The 18602-nt window shown below is 37.1% G+C and overlaps 1 protein-coding gene across 1 annotated transcript in view; it reads left to right on the top strand.

The window, feature by feature from the left end:
* Window positions 1-17470: 17470 nt before the first annotated feature.
* LOC102731722 (cysteine-rich secretory protein 2) overlaps window positions 17471-18602 on the top strand; it is a 7415-nt gene continuing 6283 nt past the window's right edge. Inside the window, exon 1 of the mRNA XM_081827567.1 lies at window positions 17471-17912. Within this exon, the coding sequence (XP_081683693.1) occupies window positions 17671-17912 (242 nt within the window). The 5' untranslated portion in view covers window positions 17471-17670. The remainder of the gene's footprint in view (window positions 17913-18602) is intronic.

Here is an 18602-nt window from a genome sequence, read left to right as displayed (position 1 = left end):
ATTCTCCAGCTAACCTTTTACTTAGTAGTGAATGAATGTTTTCTCTTTATGTTATCAGGGAAAACAGTATTATAGTATTTTTCCAATCTGGAATCCCCTCTCAGGAATAAAGCAAAACTAACAGTTTGCACCACTTTGTTCACATTTTAAGTGTACTGCCAATGCAGTAAAAAAAAAAAAAAAAAAAGGAAGAAGAAAATAAAAACGTTTAGGGTGGAAAAGGGCACTGGGTAAGTATTCAGAGACCTAGATTCCAATCTTGCTCCCCACTGGACTGCCTGCGTGTAACCTTGGGGGACCATGGCAGAGTAGGAGGAGCCTAAGCTTGGCTTATCCTACAGAAACAACTAAATAACACTCCAATCAGTGTAAATAACCCAGAAAATGATCCAAAGATTGGCAGAACAAACTCCACAACTAAAGAAGAAGCCATATGAAAGAAGGCAAGACGTGTGAAGACATGGTTTGGGAATGAAATGGGCCATGGCTGGCCACAATGGAGAGGAAGCTGGTGGCATGAAGAAAGGCAAAAAACAGATTTCACACTGGGGAGGCCATGAAAAGGGAGGACAAATCTCCATAATATTTGCCTTTGAAATCAAGAGGGGCTGAATTTCATGAACTCTTACAACCGGAAGGACTTAAAGTGTGGAATTTTAAAAATCACTGGGCTCTGGCTCTGGTAGAGTCTGGAGGTAAGAAGCTGAGTCTTTGGCCTTAAACAGACAGCACAACAAACAGGCCACGCAGGTACTGCATGGAACTAGCAGTTTTGCTGGACCTCAGTTCCCACTACAGTGTGGGCAAGTCTCTTTTCACAAGCAAACCACTGCACACATTGTTAAAACACACCTCACCCCTTCTGGGGACAAAACACTGCCATAATAGCCAAAGAGGATCTCTGCAGACAACTGGACTGAAGGAAAAAGAAGCCAAGACTCAACAGCAGAACACATGCAACACATGTAGGAGACACTCCCTGAGGCACCAGGCCTTGGGGGATAGGGGAAACTGCAATGCAGGGATCTCTTCTTCATAAGGCTATTATTGTTAAAGGCAAGAGAAGTAGCTAACTTTCCTAACACAGAGAAACAGATAAAGAGAGTTAGACAAATGAGGAGACACAGAAATAAATCCCAAATGAATGGAACATGACCAAACCACAGCAAGAAACCTAAGCAAAACAGATATAAATAATATGCCTGATAGAGAATTTAAAGTAATAATCATAAAAATACTCACTAGGCTTGAGAAAAGAGTAGAAGGCATCAGTGAGATCCTTAACACAGAGATAAAAAAGAACCAATCAGAGATCAAGAACACAATAAATGAAATTAAAAGTATACATGATGGAAAAAATAACAGGCTAAATGAAGCAGATGAACAAATTAATGAACTGAAAGACAGAGTAGTGGACAGCAACCAAGACAGGCAAAGGAGAGTAAAGAAAATTATACAAATTGAGATTAGTCTTAGAGAACTCTGCAACTCCATCAAGCATAACATTTGCATTATAGGGATTTCAGAAGATGAAGAGAGAGAAAAGGGGGCAGAAAATTTATTTGAAGAAATAATAACTGAAAGCTTCCCTAATCTGGGGAAGGAACAGATATCCAGAACCAGGAGGCACAGAGATTCCCCCCAAAATTCAACCCAAGGAGGTCCACAACAAGGCACATATTAATTAAAATGGAAAAAGTAGTGATAAAGAAAAAAATTTAAAAGCAGCAAGAGAAAAGAAGATAGTTACATACAAAGGAAACCCCATAAGACTCTCAGGGGATTTTTCAGCAGAAACTTTGCTGGCCATTAGGGACTAGCATGATATATTCAAAGTGCTGAAAGGAAAAAATCTGCAGCCAATAATATTCCATCCAGAAAGACTATCATTCAGAATAGTAGAAGAGATAAAGAGTTTCTCAGATGAACAAAAGTAAAAGGAGTTCATGACCACTAAACCAGTCCTACAAGAAATATTAAGGGAGACTCTTTGAGTGGAAAAGAAAGACCATAAGTGAGAGTATGCAAAGTAAGAAATACAAAAGCAGTAAAAATAAGGTTTTCAGTAAACATCAGTCATTCATAAAATAAAAGGATGTAATATATGACACCATGTACCTAAAACATGGGGAGGAGAGGAGTAAAAACGGGTTTAAACTTAAGCAACCATCAACTTAATATAGACTTAATATAGACTGATATATTTAGAAGATGTTATATACAAACCTAATGTTAACCACAAATCAAAAACCATAATAGCTATGCAAAAAATAAAGAGAAAGGAATCCAAGTATATCACTAAAGAAAACCAACAAAACATGAGAGAAAGAGAAGAAAGGATCAGAGAAAATATATAGATAAAAACACAAAACAACTATCAAAGTGGCAATCGATGCATATATATCAACAATTATGTTGAATGTAAATGGACTAAACTCTCCAATCAAAAGACTAGGATGACAAAGTGGACCAAAAAAAAAAAAAAAAAAAAACCCACCACCCATCTATATGCTGCCTACAAGAGACTGATTTCAGACTTAAAGATACTGAGCAAGGAGCCTGATGTGGGGCTATATCCCAGGACCCTGGAATCATGATTTATTTTAAGCCTATTTTGATGGTATTTTCATAGGGATTCCATTGGAAGTGTAGATTGCCCTGGGTGGCATAGACATTTTAACAATATTTGTTCTTCCAATCAATGAGCATGGGATGTTTTTCCATGTCATTGTGTCTTTCTCAATTTCTTTCATCAGTGTTCTGTAGTTTTTAGAGTACAGAACCTTTACCTCTTCAGTTAGGTTTATTCCTAGGTATCTTATGGTTTTTGGTCCAATTGTAAGCAGGATCGATTCCTTAATTTCTCTTTCTTCTGTTTCATTGTTAGTGTATGAAAATGCAACTGATTTCTGTGCATTGATTTTATATCCTCCCACTTTGCTGAATTCCTGTATGAGTTCTGGCAATCTTGGGGTGGAGTCTTTTAGGTATTCCACATAAAGTATCACATCATCAGCGAAGAGTGAGAGTTTGACTTCTTCTTTGCTGATTTGGATGCCTTTTATTTCTTTTTGTTGTCTGATTGCTGAGGGTAGGACTTCTAGTACTATGTTGAACAACAGTGGTGAGAGTGGGCATGGCATCCCTGTTGTATTCCTGATCTTAGGGGAAAATAGGTATTATTTCTTTAAATGTTTGGTAGAATTCCCTTGGGAAGCCATCTGGCCCTGGGTTCTTGTTTTTTGGGAGGTTTTTGATTATTGCTTCACTTTCCTTACTGGTTATGAGTCTGTTCAGATATTCTATTTCTTCCTCTTTCAATTTTGGTAGTTTATAAGTTTCCAAGCATGCATCCATTTCTTCCAGATTGCCTAATTTGTTGGCATATAGTTGCTCATACATGTTCTTAAAATTGTATTTTCTTGGTGTTGGTTTGTAAAGAAACCAAAACTTACATATATATATATATATACACAAAACTAAGATCAAATAGAGTGAAAGGAAGCCAAAAATGAAGAATATATCTATAAAATGTAAATGTAAAAATGATAGTTAAAAAAAAGACTTAAAAACAAAGAGTTGATAAAGTAAGAAACTAGTTGAAAAGGGGAAAAAGAGAAATGGAAAATTTTAAACTGAAAGATAAATGAATCATGAGAAAAAACCTTGTGTTCTATATACTATTTTCCCATAGCACTGGAGTTCTTCAGTCCTTTGAGGTCCATAAATTTGCTGTTCCCTGTTCTTCCAGTTGCTCTTCTGGAGGAGGGGCCTGCTGTGCTGATTCTCAGGTGTCTTTGCCTGGGCAGAGTTGCACCACTGTTGCTAGGCAGCCAGGCTCAGTGTAAACTCTTTCTGGTTGCTCTGTGTGGATTTTGTTCCCTTGAAGTCTTTGTGCAGCACCTCTTTAGAGGATCAAAATTAAAATGGCCACGTCCCCAATCTCCAGCCCCAGAGCCAAAAGACTGCAGTCCCCTCTCTTCAGCAAACCCTCAGGGATAAGCAGTCTTCACTTTTGTGTGTGCCAAACTCTGCAGACTCCTGTGGTGTATACTCACTCCACCCCTCCTGGGGGAAGGCAGAGAGTCACCACATTCCTGTTTTTTGCACACACTGAGAGCTGTTTCCCAGTGGTGCATCCAACTGCTCCGTGCCTCCCAGGGGAAGGTGGAGGGTCCCCACATTCCTGTCCTCCACTGGGTCCCCACATAGAGAGTGGTCACTTGATCACCCGGCTCATGGTTTATGGTGGACTGAGCTGAGACCTCCCCTTCCCAGGTTCACTAACCATAACCAGTTTCCCTGCTTCAATGTTTGGGAACTCCACCGGCCCAGGCACACCCGTTCTTTCTGTGATGCCAGGGATCCTGAGACCACACTGTCCCACCTAGAATTCTGCCCCATTTCACCACCTGAGCATCTTTCAGGCAAGAATGTCTCTCAATGGAGCAGATTTCTGAGGGGTCTGATTTTGAGCTCCAGGGCTATATCACTTTCCAGTGCCAGCTTATGGAGGCTCCCTCTCCCCACAGCTTATCTTCTGATATATCCCCTCGGATTCACTTCTCTGCACCTCCTACCTTGCAAAAAGTGGTCGCTTTTCTACTTGTAGTGTTCCAGATATTCTTTTCTTACATCTCAGGTTGAATTCATGGGTGTTCAGAATGATTTGATAGTTACCTAGCTAAATTCAAGGGACCAGATGAAACAAGGTTCCACCCTACTCTTCTGCCATCTTGCCTCTCTTCCAAAATAGACTTTTAAACAAAGAGTGTAACAAAAGACAAAGGACCCTATGTAATAATAAAGGGGACAATCCAACAAAAGGATATAACAATTGTAAGTATTTATGCACAAACATGGAAGACCCACATGCATAAAATAGTTAATAACAAACATAAAGGAACTAGTTGGTAGTAGTACAATAATAGTAGAGGACGATAACACCCCACTTACATTGATAGACAGATCACCCAAGCAGAAAATCAACCAGGAAAGAGTGGCTTTGAATGACAAACTGGGCCGGATGGATTTAACAGATATATTCAGAACATTCCATCCTAAAACACCAGAATACATATTCTCAAGTGTAGATGGAAGATTTTTCAGAATAGATCACATATTAGGCCAAAACATGTCTCAACAAATTCAAAAAGACCAAACTCATAACATCATTATGTTATATGACCATATGTTATATGTTATATGACCACAACATCATTAAACTAGAAATCAACCACAAGGAAAAAATCTGGAAAATCCACGAGTACATGGAGGTTAAATAACATGCTCCTAAACAATGAATGGGTAAGCCAAGAAATCAAAGAAGAAATCAAAAAGTACATTGAAACAAACAAACAAATGAAAACACATGGTCCAAAATCTTTGGGATGCAGTACAAGTGCTCCTAAGAAGGAAATGTATAGGAATACAGGCCTATCTCAAGAAGAAGCAAGAAAAATTTCAAATAAACAACATAAGCTTACACCTAAAGGAACTAGATAAAGAAGAACAAAAAAACCCAAAACCAGCAGAAGGAAGAAAATAATAAATATTAGAGCAGAAATAAATGATAGAGAAACTAGAAAAACAATTAAATAGATCAATGAAACCAGGAGGTGGTTCTTTGAAAAAATCAACAAAATTGATAAACCTCTAGCCAGACTTACCAAAAACACAGGGAGGACCCAAATAAATAAAACCACTAATAAAAGAGGCTCCTGGGTGGCTCAGTTGGTTGAGTGACTGCCTTCAGCTCAGGTCATGATCCTGGAGTCCCAGGATCGAGTCCCGCATCGGGCTCCCTGCTCAGCAGGGAGTCTGCTTCTCCCTCTGACCCTTTCCTCTTTCATGCTCTCTCTTTCATTCTCTCTCTCTCAAATAAATAAATAAATAAAATCTTTAAAAAAAACACTAATGAAAGAGGAGAAATAACAACCACAGAAATACAAATAATCGTAACAAAATATTATGAAAACCTATATGCCAGCAAATTGTACAACCTGTGAGGAATTGCTAAGTTCCTAGAAACATATAACTTACCAAAACTAAAGTCAGCAATGCAATTGAATCAGTAAGCAAAAAACTCCCCCCAAAAAACAAAAATCCAGGACCAGACAGCTTCACAGGAGAATTTTACCAAACATTTAGAGAAAAGTTAATACCTACTTTTCCCAAACTATTCCAAAAAATAGAAGAGGAAAGAAAACTTCCAAATTTATTCTATGAGACTAGTATCACTGTGATACCAAAACTAGATAAAGACACCACAAAAAAAGAAAACCACAGGCCAATATCTCTTATGAATATATATGCAAATATCCTCAACAAAATATTAGCAAACCAAAGGCAAGAATTCATTTAAAAAACCATACACCACAATCAAGTAGGATTTAATCCCAAGATGCAAGAGTGGTTCAATATTGATAAAACGATCAACACGAATCATCACAGGAATAAGAGAAAGGATAAAAATCATACAATCATTTCAATAGATACAGAAAAAGCATTTGACAAAGTACAACATCCATTCATCATAAAAAAACCTCTGCAAAGTAGGTCTAGAGGGAACATACCTCAATATCATAAAAGCCTTATGTGAAAAACACACAGCCAACATCATACTCAAAGGTGAAAAAGTGAGAGCTTTCCCCCTTAGGTCAGGAACAAGACAAGGATGTCCACTCTCACCACACTTACTCAACAGAGTCCTAGAAGTCCTAGCCACAACAGTTAGAACACATAAAGAAATAAAAGGCATCCAAATTGGTAATGAAGAAGTAAAACTCTCACTATTTGCACATGACATGACACTCCATATAGAAAACTCTAAAGACTCCACCAAAACACTACGAGAACTGATACATAAATTCAGTAGTCATAGGATACAAAATCAATGCACAGAAATCTGTTGCATTCCTATATGTTAATAACGAAGCAGCAGGAAGTGAAAATAAAAGAATTCCATTTATAATTGCACCCAAAACAGGAAAATATCTAGGAATAAACCTAACCAAAGAGGTGAAAGGCCGGTACTCTGAAAACCATAAAACAGTAATAAAAGAAGTTCATAATGATGCCAAGAAATGGAAAGACATTCTCATGGGTTGGAAGAACAAACATCTATACTACCCAAAGCAATCTACAGATTTCATACAATCCCTATCAAAATACCAACAGCATTTTTCACAGAACTAGAACAAAGCATCTTAAAATTTGTTTGGAACCACAAAAGACCTCAAATAACCAAAGCAGTCTTGAAAAAAAAAAGAAAAAGAAAAGAGAAGCGAAACTGGAGGTATCACACTTCATTACATTACAAGTTACATTGCAAAGCTATAGTAATGAAAGCAGCATGGTACTGGCATAAAAACAGACACATAGATCAGTAGAGTAGAACAGAAAACCCAGAAATAAATCCACACTTATATGGTCAATTAATTTTCAGCAAAGGAAGAATGAATATGCAATGGGAAAAGGACAGTCTCTTCAACAAATGGTGTTAGGAAAACACATTGCAGCCACATGTAAAAGAATGAAACTGGACCACTTTCTTGTACCATACACAAAAGTAAACTCAAAATGGATTAAAGACCTAAATGTGAGACCATAACAATCCTAGGAGAGAGCACAGGTGGTAATGTCTCTGACATCGGCTGTAGGAATATTTTTCTAGATCTGTCTCTGTTTTTTTTTTTAAAGATTTTATTTATTTATTTATTTGACAGAGAGAGAGACAGCAAAGAGGGAATACAAGCAGGGGGAGTAGGAGAGGGAGAAGCAGGCTTCCCGCGGAGCAGAGAGCCCGATGGAGGGCTCGATCCCAGGACCCTGGGATCATGACCTGAGCCGAAGGCAGACGCTTAATGACTGAGCCACCCAGGCGACCCTAGATCTGTCTTTGAGAAAGGGAAATAAAAGCAAAAATAAACTACTGGGACTACAACAGAATAGAAAGCTTCTGCACAGCAAAAGAAAGAACAACACTAAAAGGCAACTTCCTGAATGGGCAAAGATATTTGCAAATGATATATCTGAGAAAGAGTTAGTATCCAAAATATTTAAAGGACTGATACAACTCAACACCCAAAAGCAAATAATCTAATTAAAAATGGGCAGAAGACATGAACAGACATTCTCCAAAGAAGACATATGGATGGCCAAGGGACAAATGAAAAGATGCTCAACATCACTCATTATCAGGCAAATGCAAGTCAAAACTACAAAGAGATATCACCTCACACCTGTCAGAATGGTTTTAATCAAACACAAGAAACAACAACTTGTTGGCAAGAATGTGGAGAAAAAGGACCCTCATGCACTGTTGGTGGAAATGCAAACTGGTACAGCCACTGTGGAAAACAGTGTGGAGTTTCCTCAAAAAGTTAGAAATGGAGCTACCCTAGGATTGTACTACTGTGTATTTACCCAAAAACTACAAAAACACTAATTCAAAGGAATACGCACATCTCTACATCTATAGCAAAATTATTTACAATAGCCAAACTATGGAAGCAGCCCAAGTGTCCACTGACAGATGAATGGATAAAGAAGATGTGCCATATAAATAAAATGGGATATCATTCAGCTATAAAAAGAATGAAATATTGCCATTTGCAACAACATGAATGGAACTAGAGTATAGGGCTAGGTGAAATAAGTCAGTCAAAGACAAATACCACATGAATTCACACATATTTGGAATTTAAGAAACAAAACAAATGAGCAAAGGAAAAAAGAGAGTCAAACCAAGAAACATACTCTTAAATGTGGAGAACAAACTGATGAGTACCTGAGGAAAGGTGGGTGTGGAGAATGGGTGAAACAGTGATGGAGATTAAAGAGTACACCAATCAAGATGAAAAAAAAGTTAAGTGATTTTTAAAAAAAAGAAGAGAAAAGAAAGGTAGAAACTCTCTTTACAAATTAAAATATTTATAGAAAATCCAAAGGAATCTATGAAAAAACTTATAAGAACTAGTAAGTTTAGTAAGGTCACTTGTTTATGGGTGGAGGGGGAGGGGAGCATCTTATATATAAAGGAGCAGGGTAAGAATTAGAGTGGATTTCTCTGCAGAATCCATGCAAGACACTAGCCCCTAGCTCTCAGGCATTTTCAACACTGCACCTTTGAGCTCAGCACACTGCTAACTTTTGATTTTACATGAATATTTAGAAGTACCTGCACTGTTCCTTTCAATAGTGGAGATGTGCTTTCAAGTGACTCAAAACCTACAAGCTCTCTTCTATTCTGGATTTGCCCTCCATACCAACTTCATCATCAACACTGTCTTCTAAATCTCTTCAAATCCCAACTTTTGTTCTATTTCTACTGTTCTAAAATTAATATGGGAAATTGTCACCACATTCTTATTTTTTCTGTCACCAGTTTCTCCACTCTGCAAATCACCCTGCACAGTATTATTGGGTGGAGTTTTTTTTTTAAGTTTTTATTTAAGTTTCAGTTAGTTACCATACAGTGTAATATTAGCTTCAGGTGTACAATATAGTGATTCAACACCTACATACAACACCCAGTGCTCATCACAACAAGAGCAATCCTTCATCCCAGTCTCCTGTTTCATACCTCCCCCTAACTCACCTCCCCTCTGGTAACATCAGTTTGTTCTCTATAGTTAAGAGTCCATTTCCTGGTTTGCCTCCCGCTCTCTCTCTCTCTTTTTTTTTTTTTTCTTTTGCACTTGCTCTTATGGCTAAGTAATATTCCATTTGGTAGCTTTTATTAAATAATATTTGATCATAAAATTTCCCAATTATCTAAACATCAATGAAATTATTTTCCCATGTTATATAAAGAAGCAAGTCTCCTTAGACTTCTATATAAAATTATCCCAACATTTTAAACAGCCTATCATACTGACTTACATACACCTTGTGATACATTGATTTGTCTGTTTCTGCGCTTCCAAACAAGTGTTCCAAACTTTTTTTTTCTGATCAAGTCATATACATTTTTCAAAGGAATTCAAATGTCACTCTACCTTCTAATTTTTACCCAGATAATGTAAACTCAGAATTCCCAGTTATTGATATTTCCTGTTCCAACTACTTAGCACTAAACTACACTACCTGGTAATGTTCGTATGTGTGCATTTTTCCTCCAGTACTATAAGTCTTAGAGGAAAAAGATGTTTGTTTTTCTCTACATTCCCTAAGAATCTAGGCCAAGTCAATATTTATTCTCTCAACAAATATTTATAAACTATTACCTAAGTAATTCGAATCATGCTAGGCTTTTGACATATAGCAATAATCAAAAGAGATATAGTCCACTTCTCAAATATATATTTACTCACAATATCTACCACTACAACACTCAAGTTGTTCTCATTCTGACATCATCTATGGAAACAAGTAATAATTATAGGTATGGTGTCTCCCAGAATGAAAAATGGGATATTCATAGTAAATTATAGACTGCTACAGGATGATGATTGTGTTGCACTAATAAAAAAATAATGTATGAAGCAATTCTATTTATAAATAAGTGAGTAGCAATTTTGTGGATATAAGTATTTGAAATATTAAATTAATAATCTAAGGAAGATACAGTGAAAACATGAATATAGCATTGAGAAAGACAGATCCAGGGATGGATTTTGTAAACTTTCAGAAAGGCAAACTGTCAGAAGTTAACTTGATTGAATGGAACCATAAGAGTAAAGCAGGCTAGGAGGACTTCTAAATCCAATTTTTTTTTTAGTCAGTGGTATTTGAACTGAAATAGCAGTAAAAAAGAACTAAAATAATATCTGTGCATTGGTCTCTTGGAATTTTAACATTGCCAGGGGAAAACGACACTCAGTACTAGGAGACAGTGTTTGTTAGAGTTATCAATTGTGCATAGGTGAGTCTCAAATGTTGGAATGAAAAATCCAAGCCTCTTTGCATGGGGTAGAGAGAGTTAATGTGTGATGGGTGTTTGTTGATCCTTGGTTCGTCATCTTTTGACCAAACCTGTCTTCTATGTGATGAATTAATTCATTCCTTTAAATCTTGAGAACAACTAAGCATAGGAGGAAATGCATCTATTACTCATCTGCCCTCTGTGAAGACAGGCACTACATCTTCAACCAACGCCAGATGTACCCGCTGACCTTGAAGTCACCAGCCTTGGAATCGGAATTCTGGGCATTTTCCTAAGACCTGCTCTTGTTACTCTTATTGAATTTCTTAACCACAAAACCACAAAAATTGGAAGGGAAGAGGGGCAAGAACGTCAATCTTTAAAAATTAAAAAAAAAAAGTGGTGTAAGGATTTGGGATTGGGGAGTCGGGAGAATATGCTGTGATATTCTAAGGAAGTCAAGTGAACTTCTTTAAAAAGCCCACTTCTTTATGAGCAAAACTACAAAATGCCAACTTTATGTAACCTTGAATGCACTTTTGGCACTAAACTAGCATTGCCTTGCGAACTTAATTATCTGTGGACTTTACCAATCCGCTCTTTAAATTCTGACCTGTGTTAATTCAGGAATTCTTATCTGAAAAGGAACGCCTCCTTTTTCAACTACCCCCTGTGCATTTCGAATCCTAGTATTATCTCCATCTTCTTCCTACTGTTCAAGTGTGTGAGCAGACATTTCCTTTCCTCAAGGGAAGATGGGTAGGATTTTGTCAGCGCGGCGTCACAGGGAGATGAGGCAGTCGTGGGAATTCAGTAAGCTGACGACTGCGCTGAAGGCACAAAGCCGTGTGTCGTCGCTCGTCGCTCACACCTGCTTGGATGGGTATTTTACTCTCGCTGTCCAAGCAGCCGGCAGCAGCCAGTCTCTGGCTCCGTCCCCACTGTAGGAAGATCTGGGCTCTGGAGCCAGGGTAAGAATTGGAGCAGTCTGGGAAAGGAAATGACCAGGGCCTGGGAGGTGGGGTGAAGATGATAGAGAATGATCTGTGAGGTGAGGGGTCTTTAGTCCTCCGTGCCTCTTCTGACACTCTGGTGGGCACGTCGGCTGGCTGATTCAGTGCGGATGGACAGCTTTCAGTTTTGTTGATTATTTCTGATCCACCAAAGTCTTTCAACGTGCCTCTCGTCGATGTTTATCCTATTGAAACTCTATCTGTCTTAAAAGATTAATCATTATATTTACATGAAATGCTCTGATTCATAGCAGAAGCCTGAAGTCATTTGTAAATGGGGACTTCATGAAGTCAAATTAAGAACTTTAGTTACTTACTTGTGTTTTGAATGCACAGTTATGAGAAACTGTGTATTGCAACCAATTAGACTTATAGCTGTTGACTCTTCTGGACTATATGTCATCTACTGGCTTCCAGGAAAAGACATGAAGACATACAGGTGTGACCCCAAATCCATGTAGTAAATGCTTACTATGTGGGTGACTACTTATAGAAATCATCTTCTAAAGAGTGCATATATACGGGGGGCACCTGGGTGGGCTCAGTCCCCTAAGTGGGGATTCTTGATTTTGCTCAGGTCATGAACTCAAGGTTGTGGGATGGAGCCGGTGTGGGCTTCATGCTCAGTGCTGGGAGTCTGCCTGTCCTTCTCCCTCTGTTCTTTCCCCTACCCTCATCATGCTCTCTCCCCATTTTCTCTCCTTCTCAAATAAATAAATAAATAAATAAATAAATAAATAAAATCTTTAAAAATTAAAAAAAAGAGTGGTATAAGGATTTGGGATTGGGGAGTCTGGAAAATATGCTGTGATATTCTAAGGAAGTCAAGGGAACTTCTTTAAAAAGCCCACTTCCTTATTATTTGAAGGAAATGCCAAGATATCAAAACATAATCTGATCTCAGAAGGATATTATGGTCTTAATGTGTGAGATCAATAAATATAGGAAAATATTGGGGTAATACTAAAACACAGTTAAGTTTGTGACAGAGATTATTGATGCTGTCTATTTATTCTTCCCATCTTTATTTTAAACATTATCTTTTTCCTTGTTCTAGGATTATGAAACTGAACACCATGATCTTCCTACAGACACCTTAGAACTATGTCATCTCAGTCTTAAAAAACCTGCAAGAAAGGGCACAGTACTTTTCCATTAGTAAGTGGCCAGGAAAAAAATGGCAGCAGACTTTCCAACTATGTATGAATGTGGGTTTTGTCATTGCTTTCACTGATGAAACAAAGATGATTATAGGTTGGGTGAATGAGGGTAGGGGAGAGAAGAGTGGTAGGGAGGAATATGTGGCATCTTGGTCTATTGAATTATGGAACTGTGGGTCATCTAATGCAATCCCATTGAATGATTGAGCTATACAGAATTATGTATGTTTGTCACTGAGCTGGTAAGGATACGACAGCCCAGATGTTAAATCATTTTCTTAAAACTTAGCCAGAAGATTTCCAGTAGAAGTGGGCCTTGAACATTTGAATTTCTGATTAGATTATGCTGATTTTTTTTCCTATGATACCCGGAAGTAAAAACAAGTCTTAACCCTTCTAAAATTAGCAATTTAAAATCAAACTACATGCATTCATGGAAAGATCTTATGAACTCAGTAAACTACCACACATTGTAAAGGATCATAATAAGAAAATGAATAATTTCCATTTATTATTATTTGTCAGGCATTGTATTAGGGGCTTTATGTATATGTATATGTTTATGTATATCAAAGCAAAGTTCTTGATATGATAATCCACATTTTACAGAAGAGAAAATTGAAGCTCAGGATTTCCCAGAACTGATGGTTTCCAAAGATTATGCTCTTAAGCAATAAGTCATAGAAAGTTGATAAGTGAAAAGTAAAAGAAAGCTGAGCCATAAGAATCAGCTGTAAGGTAGGATCCTGGTTAGCTTCACAGTGATTAACGAGTCTTCAGTGGTTATTAAAAAAATACTAAGCCAAAAAAGCAGTACACAGATTTTAATGTGCTTGGGAAGGGGGGAGGGCTGGTTAGGGAGGGAAAACATGCTGTATTAACTCATGTTAAAGAGATACCACCTCACACAGGTCAGAATGGCTAGAATGAACAACTCAGGAAACAGCAGATGTTGGCAAGGATAGGGAGAAAGGGGAACACTTTCACACTGTTGGTGGAAATACAAACTGGTGCAGCCACCCTGGAAAACAGTATGGAGGTTCCTCAAAAAGTTAAAAAGAGAGCTACCCTCTGACCCAGCAATTGCACTACTAGGTATTTATCCAAAGGCTACAAACATAGCGATTCAAAGGGGCACATGTGCCCCAATATATATAGCAGCAATATCCTCAATAGCTAAAATATGGATGTCAATCGACAGATTAATGGATAGAGATGTGATGTGTGTGTATATATATATAGAGAGAGAGAGAGAGAATATTACTCAGCCATCAAAAAGAATGAAATCTTGCCATTTGCAACGACATGGATGGAAGTAGAGGATATTATGCTAAGCAAAATAAGTCAGTCAGAGAAAGACAAATATCATATAATTTCATTCCTATGTGGAATTTAAGGGAAAAAAATCCGATGAACATAGGGGAAGGGAAGGAAAAATAAAATAAGGTAAAAACAGAGAGGGAGGCAAACCATAAGAGACTCTTAAGTATAGGAAACAAACTGAGGGTTGCTGGAGGGGAGATGGGTGGGAGGATGGGGGAACTGGGTGATGGACATTAAGGAGGGCACGTGATGGAATGAGCACTGGGTGTTATATGCAACTGATGAATCACTAAATTCTACCTCTGAAACTATAATACAGTATATTTAATTAAATTAAATTTAAATAAAAAGTTAAAAAAAGAAAAACGTGGTATATATACCAGTCTTTGGAAATGCTTTTCTAAAGGATAAAAAAGAACCTGCTAGTGTTGTGAAAAAAGTAAATGGTAGAATTGAGACTAAGTTAAATGTAAAAATAAATGTGAAGAATGACTGAAGGTAACTGATGAAATCTATTGCCACTTTGACATCACAATTTCAAATTCTTTTCATAGTATGTTCTAAAATTATTGATTGTTCTTTTGCTTGTGTTTTAATACAGTGATTGAATAAACAGATGATCTACTTTCATAAAAAAGGCAGTTTGTAACAATTAATGTAATATGCAAAAACTATTGAATTGTGCACTTTAAATGAGTGAATTGTATGGTATGTAAATTAGATCTCAATGAAGTTTGTCTTTTTAAAAACTTTTAAAAAAATGTTATATGGAAACCAAATAATGTCAAAAGACATGTCAGACAACTAGCAATGAAATTTGAAGATACTGGTGTGGAAAATTCTGTTTCAAAAATTTATTGACTTAGATCTACTTATACAAGCAGAATTTGCTAAAACAGAATAGATATATATTGTGCTCTAACCTCTTCTCTACCTTCCTTCTTTCTACAGATAAAGCAAATACTTCCTCCTGCTCTGAGAACCAACAGTTAAGTGATAACTCATTTATTTTAATGTGAACACTTTGTCAATCATTTTTGTGTTGCCAATGGTAAAATTGTATATTCAATACATTTATCCATGATTTTCAAAACTTTATGGATACATTTTTATTAAGAGAATCAAGTTAATTTTACTCTTTACTCACTTTATCAAGTTGAAACTTAAATTAATTCTTTAGATTTCATCTTAAAATAGATAATATAATTAATTCTCAGGTTTATGACTTTGAAACAATTATTCTAGAACTATCTTTACTAGAAGAAATGTAAAAGAATGACAAATTGTATATATTATTGATGATTTTTACTATGAACATCTATGATTATGTATTAATACAGGGATTGTTAAAATGAGGATAAGAATGCCTCCAGTGTACTCCAAAATGATTGCTTTTCTCAGATGAAACTATGTTCTTTTCAGTGTGCTTTGACTTTGATGTTATACTTGGTGGGAAGCTAATTTCTGAAGTTACTTAACTTACCATTGGCGGGGCGCCTGGGTGGCTCAGTCGTTAAGCATCTGCCTTCAGCTCAGGTCATGATCCCAGGGTCCTGGGATCGAGCCCCACATCGGGTTCCCTGCTCTGCGGGAAGCCTGCTTCTCCTTCCCACTCCCCCTGCTTGTGTTCCCTCTCGCGCTGTCTCTCTGTCAAATAAATAAAATCTTAAAAAAAAAAAAAAGAACTTACCATTGGCATAGGTAAATTAACTGTTCTAATGCTCAATTTCTTCAGCTGTAAAATATAGTCATACCCACCAAAGTATGATGATGAAATTAGACAGCAAATTTTGCATTACATGGTCAATAAATGTTCAATCTTCTCCCTTTTATGAGCACATTATTGAGGATAAAGGGAATCCATGGAACAATTATCAATTGTCTACTATTTACAAATCAATAAGGCCTAAGAGGTACCACAGATAAATTGTTTCGAATATTCTTTCTTTTCAAGAATTTCAGAGTACCAATATCACACAAAGAAAACAAATCAATGCAACATCCCTTTAGTTTACAAAGTGAGTAATTTATATGACTAATGGCCAGAAGATAAGTGTTTTTTTTAAACTTGGGCTTGTTGCTTCATCTAAATGACCAAGAATTTTTTTGACACGTTGAGAAAGGACAACACTGTGTCTTTTAAAAGTTAGTGAGAATATTAAACAACTTTTGTACCAAATCATGGATTCAGCAAATTTGAACAGACTTGATTTTCAATATATTACTTGTATTTTATTTTTTTATACTGGGAAATTTGAGATATAGACAAATATAAGTAATAAAATCAAAATAACTTTTAATCCCTCTGCCAGGGAAATAACCACTAATAAAGTGTTTATATATATATATATATATATATATATATATATATATATATATATTTAGATTTATTTGTTTATTTTAGAGAGAGAGAGAGAGAATGCATATGAACATGCACCCGTGGGGCAGAATGGCAGAGGGGGAGGTAGAGAGACAAGCAGGTTCCACACTGAGCACAGAGCCCCACGTGGGGCTCAATCTCATGACCCTGAGACCATGACCCAAGCTGAAATCAAGAGTTGGACGCTTAACCAACTGAGCCATCCAGGCTCCCCTGTACATTTATTTCTGTGTAAACATAACCTTGGAATCTTGATTAGAACCATGTGTAAATAAAAGAACAAACAGTTCTACTATTTATAGAGCAGAGCAAAACAAGAGATAGTGCATACTGAAAATAACCTTTTCCCCAAAATTGGGATGAATAATCAATGCAGTACCATAAATCTATTTTTTCCACATTTTTTTTAAGATTTTATTTTATTTATTTGACAGAGAGAGAGAGACAGCTAGAGAGGGAACACAAGCAGGGGGAGTGGGAGAGGGAGAATCAGGCTTCCCGCTGAGCAGAGAGCCCGATGCGGGGCTCGATCCCAGGAACCTGGGATCATGACCTGAGCCGAAGGCAGACGCTTAACGACTGAGCCACCCAGGTGCCCCTTTTTTCCACATTTTTAATGAACTTAGAAGCAATAGAGCTGAGCAGAAATATGATGACATGTCCCTAGCCTTTAGATGTATACTTTAAGAGCATCAGTCAAGTGTTTCATTTTATTTTTTATTGTCCCTATCAGTGACAAAATTGGTTCCACTATGATTCTACTGACACCAAATAACAATCTCCTCTTGCCATATTTTTTATGAATGTGGGAATTACAGTTCCTTTAAACTAACCAAGATCACTACATTGGCTTTTCCTCATAGTCTGAGGTCCGTGTACTACATGTTTTAATGCAGACCTTTGTTCTCTTTGACTTATTTCCCAGAAATGGCATTATTCCCACTAGTGGTGTTTCTGGCTGCTGTGCTGCTTCCATCTATACCCACAGAAGGAAAGGTAAACTTAAATTGGAAAACCTTTCTAAAGCTATCCAGGCAACTTTGTGGGATGGTTAGGTCCTTTGAGAGTAGAAGGGGAAGAGTGTCTGGTACATCACAAAGTACATCACAAAGGAAAATATCTAGGAATAAACTTAAGCAAAGAGATCACTTAACACCATTATCTAGATGGCAGTCTAAGGCTGAGCTCTCCAGTAGCCACTAGGCACATGTGGCTATTGAACACTTTACAATGCGGCTTATCCAGGACAAAATATACCGTAAGTGTAAAACACACACTAGATTTCAAAGATTTAGTACAAAAAAAAAAAAAGAAGAAGAAGAAGAAGAAAATATGTCATTAATAACTTAGATATTCAATACATGATGAAATGATATTTTGGATAAATAATTAAATAATGTATTAGGTTCTCAAGGCTGTTGTTAAGAAACGAATGCAAGTTGGGTGACTTAGAACAACAGAAATTTATTCTCTCATAGTTCTGGTGGCCAGAAGCCTAAAATCTAGGTGTCAACAAGGCCACACTCCCTCTGGAGGATCTAGGAGGGAATGTGTTCCATGTCTTTTAGCTTACGGTGGCTTTGACCAATCACTGCGATAAGTAGGCCTGTGGCTACACCTATTCTCTGCCTCCCTTTGCACATCACCTTCTCCTCTCTGTGTCTTTTATAAGGATACTTGTCATTGGATTTAGGTCCTACTTGGATAATCTAGGATGATTTTTTTTTTAATTTTTTTATTCTTATGTTAATCCCCATACATTACATCATTAGTTTTAGATGTAGTGTTCCATGATTCATTGTTTGTGCATAACACCCAGTGCTCCATGCTGAATGTGCCCTCCTCAATACCCACCACCA

The sequence above is a fragment of the Leptonychotes weddellii genome, chromosome 8 (genome assembly GCF_054177405.1).
Source record: "Leptonychotes weddellii isolate Sample4059 chromosome 8, ASM5417740v2, whole genome shotgun sequence".
Classification (NCBI taxonomy): Eukaryota; Metazoa; Chordata; class Mammalia; order Carnivora; family Phocidae; genus Leptonychotes; species Leptonychotes weddellii.
This window is presented reverse-complemented; position numbering and strand designations above follow the sequence as displayed.